The sequence below is a fragment of the Myotis myotis genome, unplaced genomic scaffold (genome assembly GCF_014108235.1).
Source record: "Myotis myotis isolate mMyoMyo1 unplaced genomic scaffold, mMyoMyo1.p scaffold_m19_p_10, whole genome shotgun sequence".
Classification (NCBI taxonomy): domain Eukaryota; kingdom Metazoa; phylum Chordata; class Mammalia; order Chiroptera; family Vespertilionidae; genus Myotis; species Myotis myotis.
The window spans coordinates 20,800,893-20,815,981 of NW_023416314.1; the positions used below are offsets into that span (position 1 = coordinate 20,800,893).

General features: G+C 41.4%; 2 protein-coding genes across 4 annotated transcripts in view; one reads left to right on the forward strand and one right to left on the reverse strand.

The window, feature by feature from the left end:
- Positions 1-1,644: 1,644 nt before the first annotated feature.
- JRKL (JRK like) lies at positions 1,645-5,479 on the reverse strand. The gene is made up of 2 exons (XM_036324616.1): positions 5,396-5,479; positions 1,645-4,987 (listed from the first exon to the last, which is right to left on the reverse strand). Exon 2 carries the CDS (start codon positions 4,831-4,833, stop codon positions 3,259-3,261), a length of 1,575 nt encoding a protein of 524 aa, XP_036180509.1. The 5' UTR covers positions 4,834-4,987; positions 5,396-5,479; the 3' UTR covers positions 1,645-3,258.
- Positions 5,480-5,728: 249 nt separating this feature from the next.
- Positions 5,729-15,089, forward strand: part of CCDC82 (coiled-coil domain containing 82) — a 36,979-nt gene continuing 27,618 nt past the window's right edge. The window contains exons 1-3 of one of the 3 annotated variants that reach the window (XR_004970326.1): positions 5,729-6,087; positions 11,614-12,332; positions 12,773-12,989. Coding sequence is in view for 2 of the 3 variants with exons in the window: in XM_036324617.1 (XP_036180510.1) it covers positions 11,628-12,332; positions 12,773-12,989 (922 nt within the window). In the remaining variant the exon portion in view is untranslated. Of the gene's footprint in view, positions 6,088-11,308; positions 11,487-11,613; positions 12,333-12,772; positions 12,990-15,089 lie in introns of those variants that run through there. The other 2 variants (XM_036324617.1, XM_036324618.1) reach the window with 2 other exon arrangements.

Consider the following 15,089-nt stretch of genomic DNA (forward strand, 5'->3'; position numbering starts at 1 on the left):
ACCCCTGCAGGTAAACCTACTCTCATAGAATTCTTGGCTACTAGGAGTGTGGATTTAAAGAACCATTGTAACGTATAGTTGGTTTTCTGAGAGATGTAGCAAGGCTCATCAATGGGGAAATCTGGCAAGACTGGTCAGAGAATATGAGTCTATGGCTAATTACTTAGTGGAGAAATAGAAAGCCAAACAGGAACTAAGAAGTTACGACTTTGTACCCAAATATAGTACCCAGACATCTTCTGGCATCACCCATTAAGTGGTCCCAACTATTGATCAAACATATTTAGCTTGGCACTGACTTCTTATCACTCCGTAAGTAAGAAAGGGGGAAAAAAAACATAAAAAACCAAGAGTTTACTGGGCCATCTATGAATAAGCAGCACATTACTAGTAAGCCTGGGGCTAGGATGCTGAAATGCACATCATTACAAATGAACCTCACTGCAGGCCACATTTCCCTTGAATTTTTTTCTTCTTCTCTAACCACCTATTTGGACCTAACCTTCATTCTCTTCCCTCTACCTATGGGGGGTTAATTTTTCCCCCTTTGATCTCCATGGATCTCAGTATATACGTGCTCATGTGCTTTGGGTAATAACAGTTTCCAGGTCTAGCAAGACTTTCATGTTAATGCTGTGCTGTGCCAACTCTGAGATTGCCTCAAGAGCTAAAGAGAAATAGTGTTTGCATAAGCTTTCCCCCCATGATGGGTTTTACATTGGGAAGTGAGAAAGGCTCCTCACTGAGCATGGCTAACTAGAAAGCAAAACAGATGACCCAAGTTTCAAATGCGATTATTAGGTTGTGGATAAACAGGGAAAGAGAGACAGCAGAGCAGTGCAGACTAATCTCATAAAAGGGTAAAGGAAAAGAAAACTGGTGCCACAACTTCACCGGAAAGTAGATAAGTAAGTTCAGTTAACTGTGGTAGATGGTGGAGGGTGGCAGCAAGGAATAAATGTTGAAGATTTGAAAAGGTGACGAGGTTAGCCTAGGTTGGATAATACAAGAACAGTCTTTGGTGACAAATACCTGGGCTTAAATTCTTACCCATAGCCAAGTGGTGATTTTTAGCAATTAAGAGTGTGAGCTGAACATCAGTATTTCCACCTAATTCACAATTTGAGGATTATGTAAGTACATTGCTTAAACCAGCGGTTCTCAACCTATGGGTCGCGACCATCGGAAAACACATATATAATTACATATTGTTTTTGCGATTAATCACTATGCTTTAATTATGTTCAATTTGTAACAATGAAATTGGGGATCACCACAACATGAGGAACTGTATTGAAGGGTCGGGGAATTAGGAAGAACCACTGGCTTAAACTATAACATGGTATTCAGTAATTGGCAGCTTTTATCATTGTTTAAGGATAGAAGGGTCCAAAACAGAACTGTTGGCAGCTTCAGGAGAGAGTAAATGGCTATAAAACAAATAAAGCACAGTTTCTCACAGGTTAGAGAAGCGTCACAAGATTCACACTCAAGGCCACAAAACAGTGAACCTTTTACTAGATATTAAAGTTTGAAACTACACTGCTGAACAGTAATGTTCATTTAACCACTAGGTGGCAATGATACAGCTGAATTTTACTGACAAGGTTAATTTTTAAAATAATGAGCAAATCCAGACAGAAATTCCAAGAAGCTTTTTAGTATATATTTTCATTTGAGAAAAATGAAAAATCCATTTATATACAATTAATTTATAGAAGGTGTAATCATCTGATTCAGTATCTGTTAACGTCTCATATTTCTTTTACTCTGCGCACTGAGGCAATTCATGCAGCACATAAAACTTTTAAAGTTCTCATCACAGATGTCTTTTTAAAGATCTAGACATGTATCATGAAGACAACAGAAATTATGGAAAGCAAAAATATTTTTAAAGTTTTAGAATTCTAAGAAAGGCACTATAAAATGCAAAGTATTTATATGGTAAAGTATTTATATGGTAAACTTTAAAAAATGACTGACAGAACAATTCTACTGTTTAAAAAAAATTTAGGGCCAAAACATTAAATAATATGGAGAGACTTTGTTTTTAAATCACATATTAATATTCACATAGGTAGTGTTTTCATGTCTTGAATAAACATACTAAATTTACTAAGCAAATATATCAAAACTTTTACAAATTCTAGAATAAGTTTTACAAGTATCAAAATAATGAACTTCTTAAGAATCTGACACTTTCCATAATTATCTCTGCTTTCTTCATAAAGCAAGTCGTACATAACCTATGGCTTATTAAAAATAAAAACTTTCTTTTCTTTTTTTTTCTTTTCATATGAAATAAAGAGACAGTATGACAAATTTTTTTCAAATTATTCACAATATCAAGTACACAGTAAAAAACAAAACTTTCAAATTCCCAAGATGGTCACCCACATATAAGGTGGGTGCTCAAGTAACATTATCACATGTAACATTATAGAACCTGTAATATAATTAGGTGAATAAATAATAAACCTATACTGTTACTCAATTCATAATAAAAAGACCCAATTAAAAGAAGCCTATTTATTCCCTTTGTATAAATAACTTAAAGCTCCTCAAATTTTTAACTTCCAGTTTTCTACAAATGAATAGAGTATCTTTTATATATGTTTTCCAATAGTTTTCTCACTAATTTAGCAGTCACTTCCTATATTGTATTTAATTCAATTTTCAGAAAAATCTCCCCTATTGCCATCTAAACATTAATGTAACAGAATTGCGGTTTCTAAGACATTTTTATAATTCATATATTACTGTTTCCTCCTCATTATTGAACTTCATTTTGAGTTATGATGGATCACCCTGCAATCTAACAATATAGATATTTCCTCATTCTTTCAGCACATACAGATACACAAAGCAGATAACCATGTAAGTGGGTTAACACAAGAAAAGATTACGGCGGCAGTGCTCACAAATTAAAAATTTCAGGAAAATGCTCTATCTGTTCATTATTATCTGTAACGTTTGCTAGAAAACGTAGGGAATGCTACAGTTATGGGATAATTATAGATCTACAAAAGTGGAAACATGTGTACATGTAATTTATATTTATACAGAACCAGCTTCAGATTATCTGCATAAGGGACAAAAGACACAGATGATGCAAAACACATAATCCTCAAACCACTTCAGGTACATTTTTGTCTCCATATTTCAGAGGACTGTGTCTGACAATTCAGAACACACACACAAAATAAAGCCATTATTGCAGAGAGGTTAAGAGTTACAAACAGTAATATGGAAATGCCATTACTGGCTTGAGTTGGTCATCTTCTGTTTATTTCTGATGGTGGCTCGAAGTTTACGTATCACCAGTTTATCGGGCAGAATTATGTCACCCTGTTGTTCTAGATAATCCAATAAACTTTCAGTCCATTGGAGAGCAGCGGCATGATTGATATGTTTCTCTGGAATTAGCTCTATGGCCTCCTCCTCATTTTCACTGGATTCCTCTGTCTGGCCTTGGGCTCTTCTGATGATTTCACTGTCAGTTAATACTTCATAACCTGGTTCAGTACTGTCCACTTCAAGCCATTTTTCAATGTTTTCAGTAGTCACATTTTCCAATCCTTTGGTGTGTTGTAAAATGGTGGCCACGGTAGCCAGTGAAATATCTTCTTCATCAAAGTCCAAGCCTTCTTTCTCCTCGATGGAAGGGAGAATCTTCTTCCATGCTCTGCTAATGGTAACTGGCTTTACTAAATTCCAAGCCATGGCTACTTCATACAGTGCATCCAGCAGAGTTAGCTTTTTCCAGAATGATTTCAGGTCATTACCTTCTTCCAAGTTGCTCTGGAGAAGACCTGCACGATAGTTTGTCTTCATTGTTGCTATGACGCCCTGGTCCGAGGGCTGAATCAATGAGGCCACATTAGGTGGCAAATATTTAGCAAATATTTGGCCATCATCTGACCGGAGGACATTTTCATTTGGATGTGTTGGTGAATTATTCAACAAGAGCACGGCCTTCTCCTGTAGGCCCCTGGAGCGTAAGTGCTCTCGAACCTGTGGCACAAAGATCTTGTCAAACCACTGTCGGAAAATGGAAAGATCCATCCAGGCACCTTTCTGGCTGAAATACGAGACTGGCAGGTTTGAGGTGTCGGCTGACTTGAAGGAGCAAGGTTTCCTTGCTTTCCCCACAACACACAGTTTAAGTTTGTGTAAACCCGTTGCATTGGCACAACACATGATGGTGACTCTTTCTTCCACCGCCTTGTGCCCAAAGACAGTGCATTTACCTTTGATGACAGCAGTCCTGGATGGCAGGCATTTCCAAAAGAGTCCCGTTTCGTCCGCGTTGTAGATCTGCTCAGGCTGCAGATTCTCTCGTTCAATAAAGTCTCGAAAGTTGTGACAAAAGTCTTCCACGGCGGCCTCGTCTCCGTTTAACCTTTCGTTTCTAATGTTAATCTCCCGAATGCTGTGCCGCTGCTTAAACCGAGTCAGCCAGCCGGCGGAGGGGTTAAAATCGCCATCCATCCCCAAGGCGTAGAAGAAGAACTCGGCCCTCTTTGCACAGATGGGCCCGGACACCGGATTCCCTTTTGCCCTTTGCTGGTTGAACCACTCCAGCATCGCTCGGTCCAGCTCCTCGTACATGGAGGGCTTCATCGATTTCCTCTTGGCCAGGAGACTGGTGGAGTCAGAGCTGCTCGCGTACGTGATGATCTTCTCCTTGTTTTTCCTTATATCCCTCACGGTCGTCTCCCCGATCCCATAAATCACCGCCAGCTGCTTGGAAGAGCCCCCGTCCTCGAGTTTCTTGATGATGTCAAGCTTATCTTTAATGGTCAGCACCACCCGCTTGCGTTTCCCGGACATGCTGCGGCTCCGGGACTCTCCGCACGCGCACAGGGATGCCGTCTGCAGACTTCTCCTCGCGGGGACTCGCTTCACTCACTTTAACTCGGTGCCACACACTCCCTCCACCTTCCCCGGCACCTGGCGGCCCCGGCCCCGTCCCGGCCGGGCTGGGCTGGCAAAGAGACAGCAGAGGAAGGTGAGAGGGAAGTTGCAGGGAACAGGCCTTCCACTTAGCCGGGCAGGAGAGGAGGCCCCGCGTCTCCGCGGATAACCGGGAATACACACATCGGCTTTACTCCCCCAGCGGCCGCGGGGAAGGCTCTCAACCCGCCGCGGCCACAAACCGCCTCCGCGCCAGGATCCCGGGAGGCGCCCCTAACCTGCCCCACCCCGAAGTTCCGAGCGAGCGGAAGAGCCAGGAGTCGGCGACTGGCCCCCTTCCCCAGGGGCGCGGCGGGCTGATTCCCACCCCAGCAGGCAGCCCGTCCCCCCGCAAGCCCCACGTCCCCGCGCGGGCTGGGCCCGCACAGTCCTCCCCTCCCAGCCCCCCTGGACGCCGCCGCCGGGCCCCTCTCCCCACCTCAGTTGGAAGCGGGAGCCCGCACCGCTCCCAGACTAACGCGCTGCGACCGCTCCTCCCCCTGGGCTCGCTCCCGGAAGCCGCCCCCGCCCGCCCGCCTCTGGCCCCGCCCCCAGCCCCTCCCAGAGGCGGGACTTCCCTCGGACCCCGGAACCGGCAGGAGCGCGCTTGTCAGGAGTGAATGCCCGGGGCGGGGGCGGGGGCGCTTTGAAAGGTGAGCGCGCGGGGCGGCGCGGGCCAGCTCGGGGCGGGGCCTCGCTCGGCTGCGCTCCGGCTGCTGTCGGCCTCCCCGAGGGGCGGGGAAGCCACGCCTCCCAGCGGGTCGCGAGGAAAGTTCCCGCGGATGCTCCGGGGTGGGCGGGACCGCCCTGGGCCACCCTCCACTCGCGGAATGCGCTGCAGTGGGCGGGGTGCGAGGTCGTCCCGCGGCGGGGAGCTGGGCGGGACGGAGACGGGGCCCGCGAGTGGCTGTTTCGCGGGCTTGTGGCCTCGGCCACCCCATGTTTGTTTTCTGAGCGCGGAGCTCCGTTCCGAGGGTCCAGGGGATTGTGTCGTCCCGCGCGCGTCACCGAGAAGAGTGGTCCCTAACGGAGGGTCCGGCCTCCTGGCGACGCGCTCCCGCCCCGGCAGGGCAGGCAGAGTAGCGGACGGCGGGCGCGCGGCGCGGGCACCTGCGTCCGGCCTAGAGCCAGGTTTGTTGTCCTGGAAATGACTCTCGTGTTTGTTGGTGTTTGCTCCCGGGAGAATCTGTTCCTCCTGCTGCCGCTCATCCCTGCTGGAGGTGTGGAGCCACGTTCAGCGGCACAGGTTGTGATGGAGACCGTAGTTGTCAGGGACGCCAACCTGGCAGGATCCACTCTGCGAAATGGTGGAGTGTTGTACCGTTAAAATAAGTGTGTGTGGGGGGGGGGGGGCGGGGGGCGGGTAGAGAATTGGCTTTCCTGTCTTTAGGTGTGTCTTCCTGTTTTTCTATTTCCTGTTTCTTGCTGCCCATTCCCCAGCCAGTGGAAGAGCTGTGATCAGTTGATTCACTGCATCGTGTGTTATGCGGACTCGGCTTGATGTCCTTCGTAATTGCATCAGATTGTGAGCTCCTTGGGAGCGGAGACCCTGTTGTTGATTTCTCCCAGCGGTGCCACAGTGCAGGGCGTGTGCCGGCCGGTAGAATGCATCACATCTCTATTCCTTTGCTTATCCAGGCTGCCCCTCTAAACTGTCACAGAAAAGCAGACATCCAGGAGAGGTGATGGTTTACAAGTAGGACTGTATCCCTCCTCGTGGGTTTCACTGCGCTTCAGATCTTACAGTGTAGCAGTGGTTCTCAACCTTTTGGCTCTTTAAATGCAGTTCCTCATGTTGTGACCCCCAACCATAAAATTATTTTCGTTGCTACTTCATAACTAATGTTGCTACTGTTACAAACCGTAATGTAAATATCTGATATGCAGGATGGTCTTAGGCGACCCCTGTGAAAGGGTCGTTGGACCGCCAAAGGGGTCGCGACCCACAGGTTGAGAACCGCTGGTAAAGTGTCACCAACATTGTTCATAGGGCAATTCCTAGAATGAATCTTCTCCTGAGAATTAATTAACCTCAGAGTCTAGAAGGAAGGATATTTCTTCTGATGAGAAATGCGAGTAGCATTCACGTACCCTTTACTGGTGTGTAGTTGCTGTGTTAGAGAAAGAACACAAGCCATGTGGAGTGTTACCTTTACGTTGTTCAGCAGTTAGCTTCTTCATGTATGTGCATTTTACATGACACTAACCAAGACACACAAAGGTGAGGGAATACTGATCCTCTTCATTCACTTAGTTCGTGCTTCCTGTTTTGGAGTCTCTGATACTTTTCTTGTTGATTAAAGATAAGGTGTCATTAGAGAAGCTTCATTAAAAATTCTCATTTCCAGAAATTGAATGTATACTCAGCGTATATAGAAATTACATCCATTTGCATGGATTCCTTAATTCTAACGACGAAGAAATGTCTAACCTATCAACTTAGCTTTACCCTCTCATTTCTCTCAGGTTTAGTTCACGTCCTTTTCCCTCTGTCATCATCCTTTCACACCCCACCACCCTCAGCTAACATAATGAAAGTATCCACAATTTTAAAAAGAGGAACCATCATATTCAAATTATCTTCTTTTTCAGAATTTTTGACATTATTAATATAAGTGGTAATTTTGAAATATGGAGAGACCATGGACATTTGCTAGTTGACCAAATGAAACATGATTTATGTTAATTAAATAAAATGTGCCCCTTCAAACATTTAACACTAAAGTTTTCCAAAATAAAATTTTTCGCATAAGAAACTGCCTTTTTTGCAAATTTTTACTTTTTCACCTAATAGGGAATCCCTTAAAGTTTGTGCTAAGTGTAATCAATAAGATGAGAGAGAATTCTGCAGATTTTCATCTCTTTAGTACATTATTTTCTTTCTGTTGGATAACTAATATTTTCAGAAGTTTCTGGCATAAACCCACATGCAGTTCAGTTATGTAATTAAAGAAGCATGTTTGTAAACTTTAAATTATTTTAATGATTATTTCCTGAAGCTAAAATTTAGCATGAGTGAGAGATAAAAAAAAAATAATGGCTTTTTAAAGGCATAATTTTTACTACCTCGTGCAAATCTAATATTGGCAGCAGTCACTGTGTTGCACTGGACTGGGCGTCAGGAGCCCTGGTTTCCAGACCCCCTTCTCTCACTAAGAGTCTGTGTGATCTTCAGTAAGTCATTTAGAGTCTATGTCCTTGGGTTTGGTTTTTATAAATAAAGATAGATAATATCTTCCTTTTAAGATTATTATCAAGATTTCAAAAGATAGATAAAAATGCACTGGAAATATATACAGACATGACTTTTTTAAATAGCTGAACTGTGCAGTCACTGGTATTTTTATAGTGTGACATCCTTACTTGTCTTTACCATTGTCATAGGAATCACGTGTTGATATGATAAATGTGTTTAAAGTATGGTATATATTGTAAGTTAATCATCTAGTGTATATGAAACTGCTTTTGAGTACCAATAAAATCTTTCACTTCATATTCCTACTGTTCATATTTGCGTTAGTGTATCTACAGAAGTCATATTTGTCACTTGTTTTTTATAATTTGTTATTATTTCTCCCAGGTCAGATTTATTAGAAAGGCTTCCCTTTCTCAGTACAGTGTAAAGCACAGACACACTTAGTTTATGCAAATTTAACTATATGTGCTTTAAAAATACTCCTTTGTACAATATGGCTTCAAAATATAAGCTGTTTAATTTCCTGGTGCTTAATAAAACAGAAACACAGTAATTTGTTTAAAAAATGGAGGAGAAACTGGGTGGACATATTTTGAACAGTGTGGTATACAAAAAAAACCCACTTTAAACAGTAATGTATTTTTCAAGGGTAATTTTAGCCACACATAATTTTTTTTAAATATAGTTTATTGATTTTTTACAGAGAGGAAGGGAGAGGGATAGAGAGCCAGAAACATCGATGAGAGAGAAACATCCATCAGCTGCCTCCTGCACGCCCCCTCCTGGGGATGTGCCCGCAACCAAGGTACATGCCCTTGACCGGAATCAAACCTGGGACCTTTCAGTCTGCAGGCCGACGCTCTATCCACTGAGCCAAACCGATTCTGGCACACACATAATTTTCCTTGCTGATTTTAACATAAGCCTTCTGTAAGACACAACCCAAGTGTAATTTTCAAATAGCAGAATGTTTGGTCTATTTACTGGGATTTGTTAAATTGCTGTTTCAGTGCTGAATATATTGTGCAGTAGTTACTGTGATAAGATGGGGCTTCAGCCTACACTATAATTTCTCTTGTATAATCTTAACAACAATTGTTCTGATTTTCTATGAATTGTTACCATTATAGAAGTAGTCACATTACCTTATAAATAATCAGAATTTGTACAATCAAATGAGTGGTTATTTCTCTCACCCCCAAAAACGCAATCACTTTGCGAAGCTATAAACTTGGTTCAGTAATACTGCCATTGTTCATTAAAAATTTTGAAATTACTTTCAGTTTGCAACACTTTAAAAAGATATCTTTAATGGTACTTAATCTTCATCTTTTGAAATTGGATTTAATTTCTGGAAAGTTCTCACACAGTCTTTTATAACTGAGACCAGTGAATAAAATTTGTATTTAAACCACTCTTTGGGATAAAAATGAAGTGAGACTATTTTCATATATTTATATATACATTTGATACTTTGGTTTATAGAAAACCTCCAGGAATATTCTGTGCCATAGTAGAAATATTGTGATAATCAGCCTCAAAGGGGCAATTTATTTGAAGGATATAGCACTCAGTTGAATACATAAGCTCTTATACATGTACTAGAGGCCTGGTGCATGAAATTTGTGCACTCGGGGAAAAGGGGGGGAGTCCCTCAGCCCAGCCTGTGCCCTCTCGCAGTCCAGTCCGGGGCTCTCGCAGTTTGAGACCCCTCACTCCTTACCTCTCACCTGCGGTAGAGGTGGGAGAGGCCCCCGCCACTGCCACTGCGCTCACCAGCATTGACCACCAGGGGACAGCTCCTGCATTGAGTGTCTGCCCCCTGGTGGTCAGTGCACATCATAGCGACCAGTAGTTCTGCCAGTTGGTCTATTTGCATATTAGGGTTTTATTATATAGGACTAGAAGCCCAGGGCATGAATTTCTGCATGGGTGAGGTCCAGCCTGACTGCCCCAATTGGGGCCAATTTGGCCAGCCAGGGGAGGGGCTGCCGGAGGTTGACTGGCCAGGGGGAGGGGCCACGGGCGGTTGGCCAGCTGGCCCTGCCCCCTGGTCGAACTCCTGATCTAGGGGACAATTTGCATATTGGCCTTTTATCTTATAGGAGAATTACGAGGTCAGTCTCATTACATTGTGGTATTTCTAGTTTCCTTAGCAACCACAGAAGTATATATGTGCTACTGTGTTATTGTTTTTCTAGTTATCTTGTCTCTAAGTGTTCCTTTACTATATGCTTGTGATAATTTTGATGGAGTTCATCCTTTTCTGAATTGGAAATTTACAGCATTTGTTTTCCTTTCCCAATACCATGCTCTGCTTCACCATGAAACTTCTTTTTATCTGATTATGTTATTGGATTGTTAATAAGTTTTCTGTTGTATTGTATCTTTAACTTTGAGTGGTTTAAAGCCACTGCCATTTTGTAAATTATATAAAGGCTGCAATCTTAGTGGATAGTTGTCTCTCAGCTTTGCACCACTGTCTTTTTTATGTCAATTATGACTTTATAACTTTCTTTACATAAATTGATTGATCCTTTATGTTATAATTCTTGTCATATCTCTGTTCAGAATTTTTCTTTGCTTAATCATTCTGATAATCTCATCCTACTTCTCTATACTTGTGTAGAGAACCATAAAACCTTTCATCACACCTTTTAGGTCACATTATTATTTACTAAACTTACTATGTTCTTTCTCAATGACAAAGTTTTGACCTTACCATTTTTATCTGCCCGAAATCACTTTTTTTTCCATTCTTCTTGTTCAAATATAACCAATCTGTTAGAAGTCTATCAGATCATATCTGTTCAATAAAACCTTTAGTGAATCACATGCTATTCTGATCTTTCTGAATCTTTACACTTTTATCGGTTATTTTTATCATTTACTTGGTACTAAATGAATACTACCTTGCATTTTTCTTACTATATGTTTATATGTTTTATTTCTATACATGGATAATAATCTTCTGAAAAACAGTACCATGATTTTTCTATGTATCTCTTTCAGCAAAACATATAGCATAATTCAGAATAGATGTTCATATAATGATTTCATAGATGTTCAATAAATTATTTCTATTTTTTTAAAAAATATCTTTATTCATATTGATTGAGGAAGGGAGAGAGAGAGAGAAACATCAATGCGGAGAGAGAATTATTGATCAGCCACCTCCTGCACAATCGGGGATCAAGCCTGCAACCCAAGCATATGCCCTGACAGGGAAATGAACCTTGACCTCCTGGTTCATAGGTCTGCGCTCAACCACCGAACCAACATGGCTGGGCCCAATAAATTATTTGCTGAATAACTATCCTGCCAATTCACTCAGGTAGTTCATGTGATGTTACCTTTGTGAACCATTTTATAATACCAAATAAATATAGTTTGTACCATAAATGCATTCATTGTTGTAATCTGGTTATCATTATTATATTCCTAATAACTTTATTTTGTAGAAGCTTAAGTGAAAATGGTACGTGAAACAAGGAGGAATTCTAAAATTCAAGAGCGTGAGCAAAAATCTCGAGTTGATTGGAAGCGGACTAAAAGAAATAGTTTCTCACAGTTATTGGATAGTGATGAAGACCTTGAGAGTGAAGACCTTGAGAGTGATGAAGAGCGTGAGAGTGATGAAAGTATTGACAGTGATGAAGAGCTTGCTAGTAACAAAGGGCTTGAAAGTAATAAAAAGCCAGAAGATGAAAGTGAGCTTAAGTTAGTTAAAGCTGAAAGTGAAGCCAACAACTGTGAGCATCTCATTGACACTGGCAACAGTTCAACAAATGAAGGAGAAAATGACAAAGGCAATCAGAGTAGCACTATTGATTTACCAGACCAGGAAAAGCATTCAAGTCCAGAGGATGCTGACCTCAGCAAGCACACTGAACAGATAACAGAGGAGGATTTAGAAGAAGAAAATGTAAAGCGAGGGAAGAGAAGAAGGACCTCGGTGATAAGTGACAGTGATGAGAGTGGTGACAGCGACGTCCTAATGAGGAAAGTAGGTGATAAACGTCCGCGTAGAGTGGTTGAAGATGAATGTTCTTCAGCGGAGATGGAGCAGACTCAACCTGAGAAAACTTCCGCTGCAAGAAAGCGAGAACAACTCCAGAAGCTGCAAGAACTCTCAAAACAAAGATCTCATCAGAGACGTAATAGTAGTAGAGATTTTGAGGTGTGTTTTATTTTATTGGTTTTGTTACTGTTTTTAAGTTTTTACTTAAAAGTATTTACTTTTTATAAAAATGAAAGGGCTAAGTCTGTTCTATTTCTCTATAATTCTAGAATTTATTTTTAATAAAGTATCCATGAACATGTTTCATTGAAATACTGTATCTAATATATTGTTTTATCATGAGCTTCAGTCCATCTTTCTTGTAATATTGGAAGACTATTTGTTTTATATGGTATTTCCTGTTTTTATCTTCTTATAATCTTAATGTCTATCTTAAACATTTTACACATATGATTTTCAAATTTCAACATTTAACATAATTTTTTAACCTTAAAATATGAAATTAATTTCTATGCATCATTTGTTTGGGTTTGGGATTTAATCTTTTAATATCATATCCATATAATTTACTGAAGAAATATTTTTTTTAATTTAATTAGGACTCTGAAAGGGAATCCTGCCCAATCAGTGATGAAAATGATGAAGATGAGGAGGAGAATGACGAAGATGAAGAGGAGGAGGTTGATGAATCTGATGAAGATGGAGACAATTACATTATTGATGACTTTGTAGTACCAGATGAGGAGGGTGATGAGGAGAATGAAAGCCAGCGAGGAGAACAATTGGCTACATCACAACTGAAATCTAATTCACTTTGTAAGTTAAATCTCAAGAAAATGTTTTATGGTTATTCTAATCATATTATATCAGGTATGAAATCAGCCTGTTACTGTCATGTTGTAAATTGATTAGGAACTGTGACTTCATTTTCTGAACTTTAATTTGTTTGATAATAGTTTATCCTAGTGGTTTCAGGAACCGTTTATACTCTTAAAAATTATTGAGGACCCCAAAGAGCTTTTGTTTTTGTGGGTTATAACTATCAGCATTTACTATTGTAGAAATACAAAACAGAAGTTTAAAAAATTTATTTTTTATTTTTTAAAATATATTTTATTGATTTTTTACAGAGAGGAAGGGAGAGGGACAGAGAGTTAGAAACATCGATGAGAGAGACACACCGATCAGCTGCCCCCTGCACACTACCCACTGGGGATGTGCCCACAACCAAGGTACATGCCCTTGACTGGAATCGAACCTAGGACCCTTGAGTCCGCAGGCCAACGCTCCATCCACTGAGCCAAACCAGTCAGGGCTAAAACATTTATTTATTAGTTCACTTAAAAATAACATTAATAAACTTATTAAACATAAACAACATTTTTTATGAAAAATAACTGTTTTTCTCCCAAAATGAGAATGACAGTGTTTTACTTTTTTAAAAATCTTCACCCACATCTCCTTACAATGGACCATGACACATCTGGTCCAAGAGACACAGGGGCAGAGAGCTGTGTTAGCCTTTAATCAACTGTCTCCCACTTCCTGGGGTATGTTTCATCCACAAACATTTCGTAGTCTTGGGAGCTGGGATCCAGAGAGGAATAAAGGCATGGTCCCCACTTTTGAGGAACTCAGACTGCTGGAATTGATGAGCACACAAGTAATCAGTATTTCAAAATAAGCAGGTGTTACAAAAAATGAGATGAGTGATGTCTTAGTGTGGTAAAACTTAGACTGGGGGGCTTATAACATCAGGAAGTTATTTCTCATACATCTGGGATCAGGGTGCCAGGATGATTGGGTGAGGGCCATATTTTGGGGTGCAGACTTCTCATTATTTCCTCACATGGTGGAAGAGGCAAGGAAGTTTTCTTGGGCATTGTTTATAAAGGCATTAATCTCATTCATTAGAGTTCTGCCTCATGGCCCAATCGCCTCCCAAAGGCCCCACCTTCTAACACTATCACAGGGGGCATGAGGATCATCATTTGAATTCGCAGGGGACACAGACATTCTGACACAGCAAGGGGACGCTTGTGCTAGAACATGAAGAACAAATAGGTATTTCACTGATGATTTCAAGGAAAGACAATTCAGATGAGGTGAATATGTACAAAGACGTAACATTGTGAAAGATCACAGTATTTACCAGTTACATGGAAAAGGTCCACTGGGTTGCAGCAGGGGACCTGGTAGGGGGTAGGCACAGAGTGGTCCACCAGGTATTGGGGTTCAGACTGTGAAGGCCTTGGGTCTCCTGCTAAGGAGATGGGAACCTGTGAGTTACTCTCAGGCAAGGATGAGCCAACAAAAAAAAATAAAAAATAAAAATAAATAAATCCTCACCCAAGGATATGTTTATTTATTTATTTGTTAATATATTTTTATTGATTTCAGAGAGGGAAAGAGAGAGAGGGAAACATCAGTGATGAAAAGAATCATTGATTGGCTGCCTCCTGCAGGCCCCACACTGGGGATCCAGCCTGCAATCTAGGCATGTGCCCTGACCTGACCAGGAATCAAACCTCGAATTGTGACTTCCTGGTTCATAGATCGATGCTCAACCACTGAGCCACGTTGGCTGGGCAGGATATGTTTATTGATTTGAGAGAAAGAGAAACTTCCATTGGCTGCTCCCCCCTCTCCCACCCACCATATGCCCTGACTGCAACCCATGCATGTGCCCAACGGAGCATCAGACCTGCAATCTTTTTGGTGTACGGGATGATGCTCCAACCAACTGAACCACCCGGCCGTAGCATTGTTTTACATTTTAATAAATATATTTCATGGCCAGCTTAATAGGAGGCAAGGCAGTTGGGGTCTTATATCTGGTTTTGCATTCAGTCTGCTGTGATGTATTTTGTTGAAATAGATGAAGACAATCTTGCTTCACACAAATAGCTGGAAAAG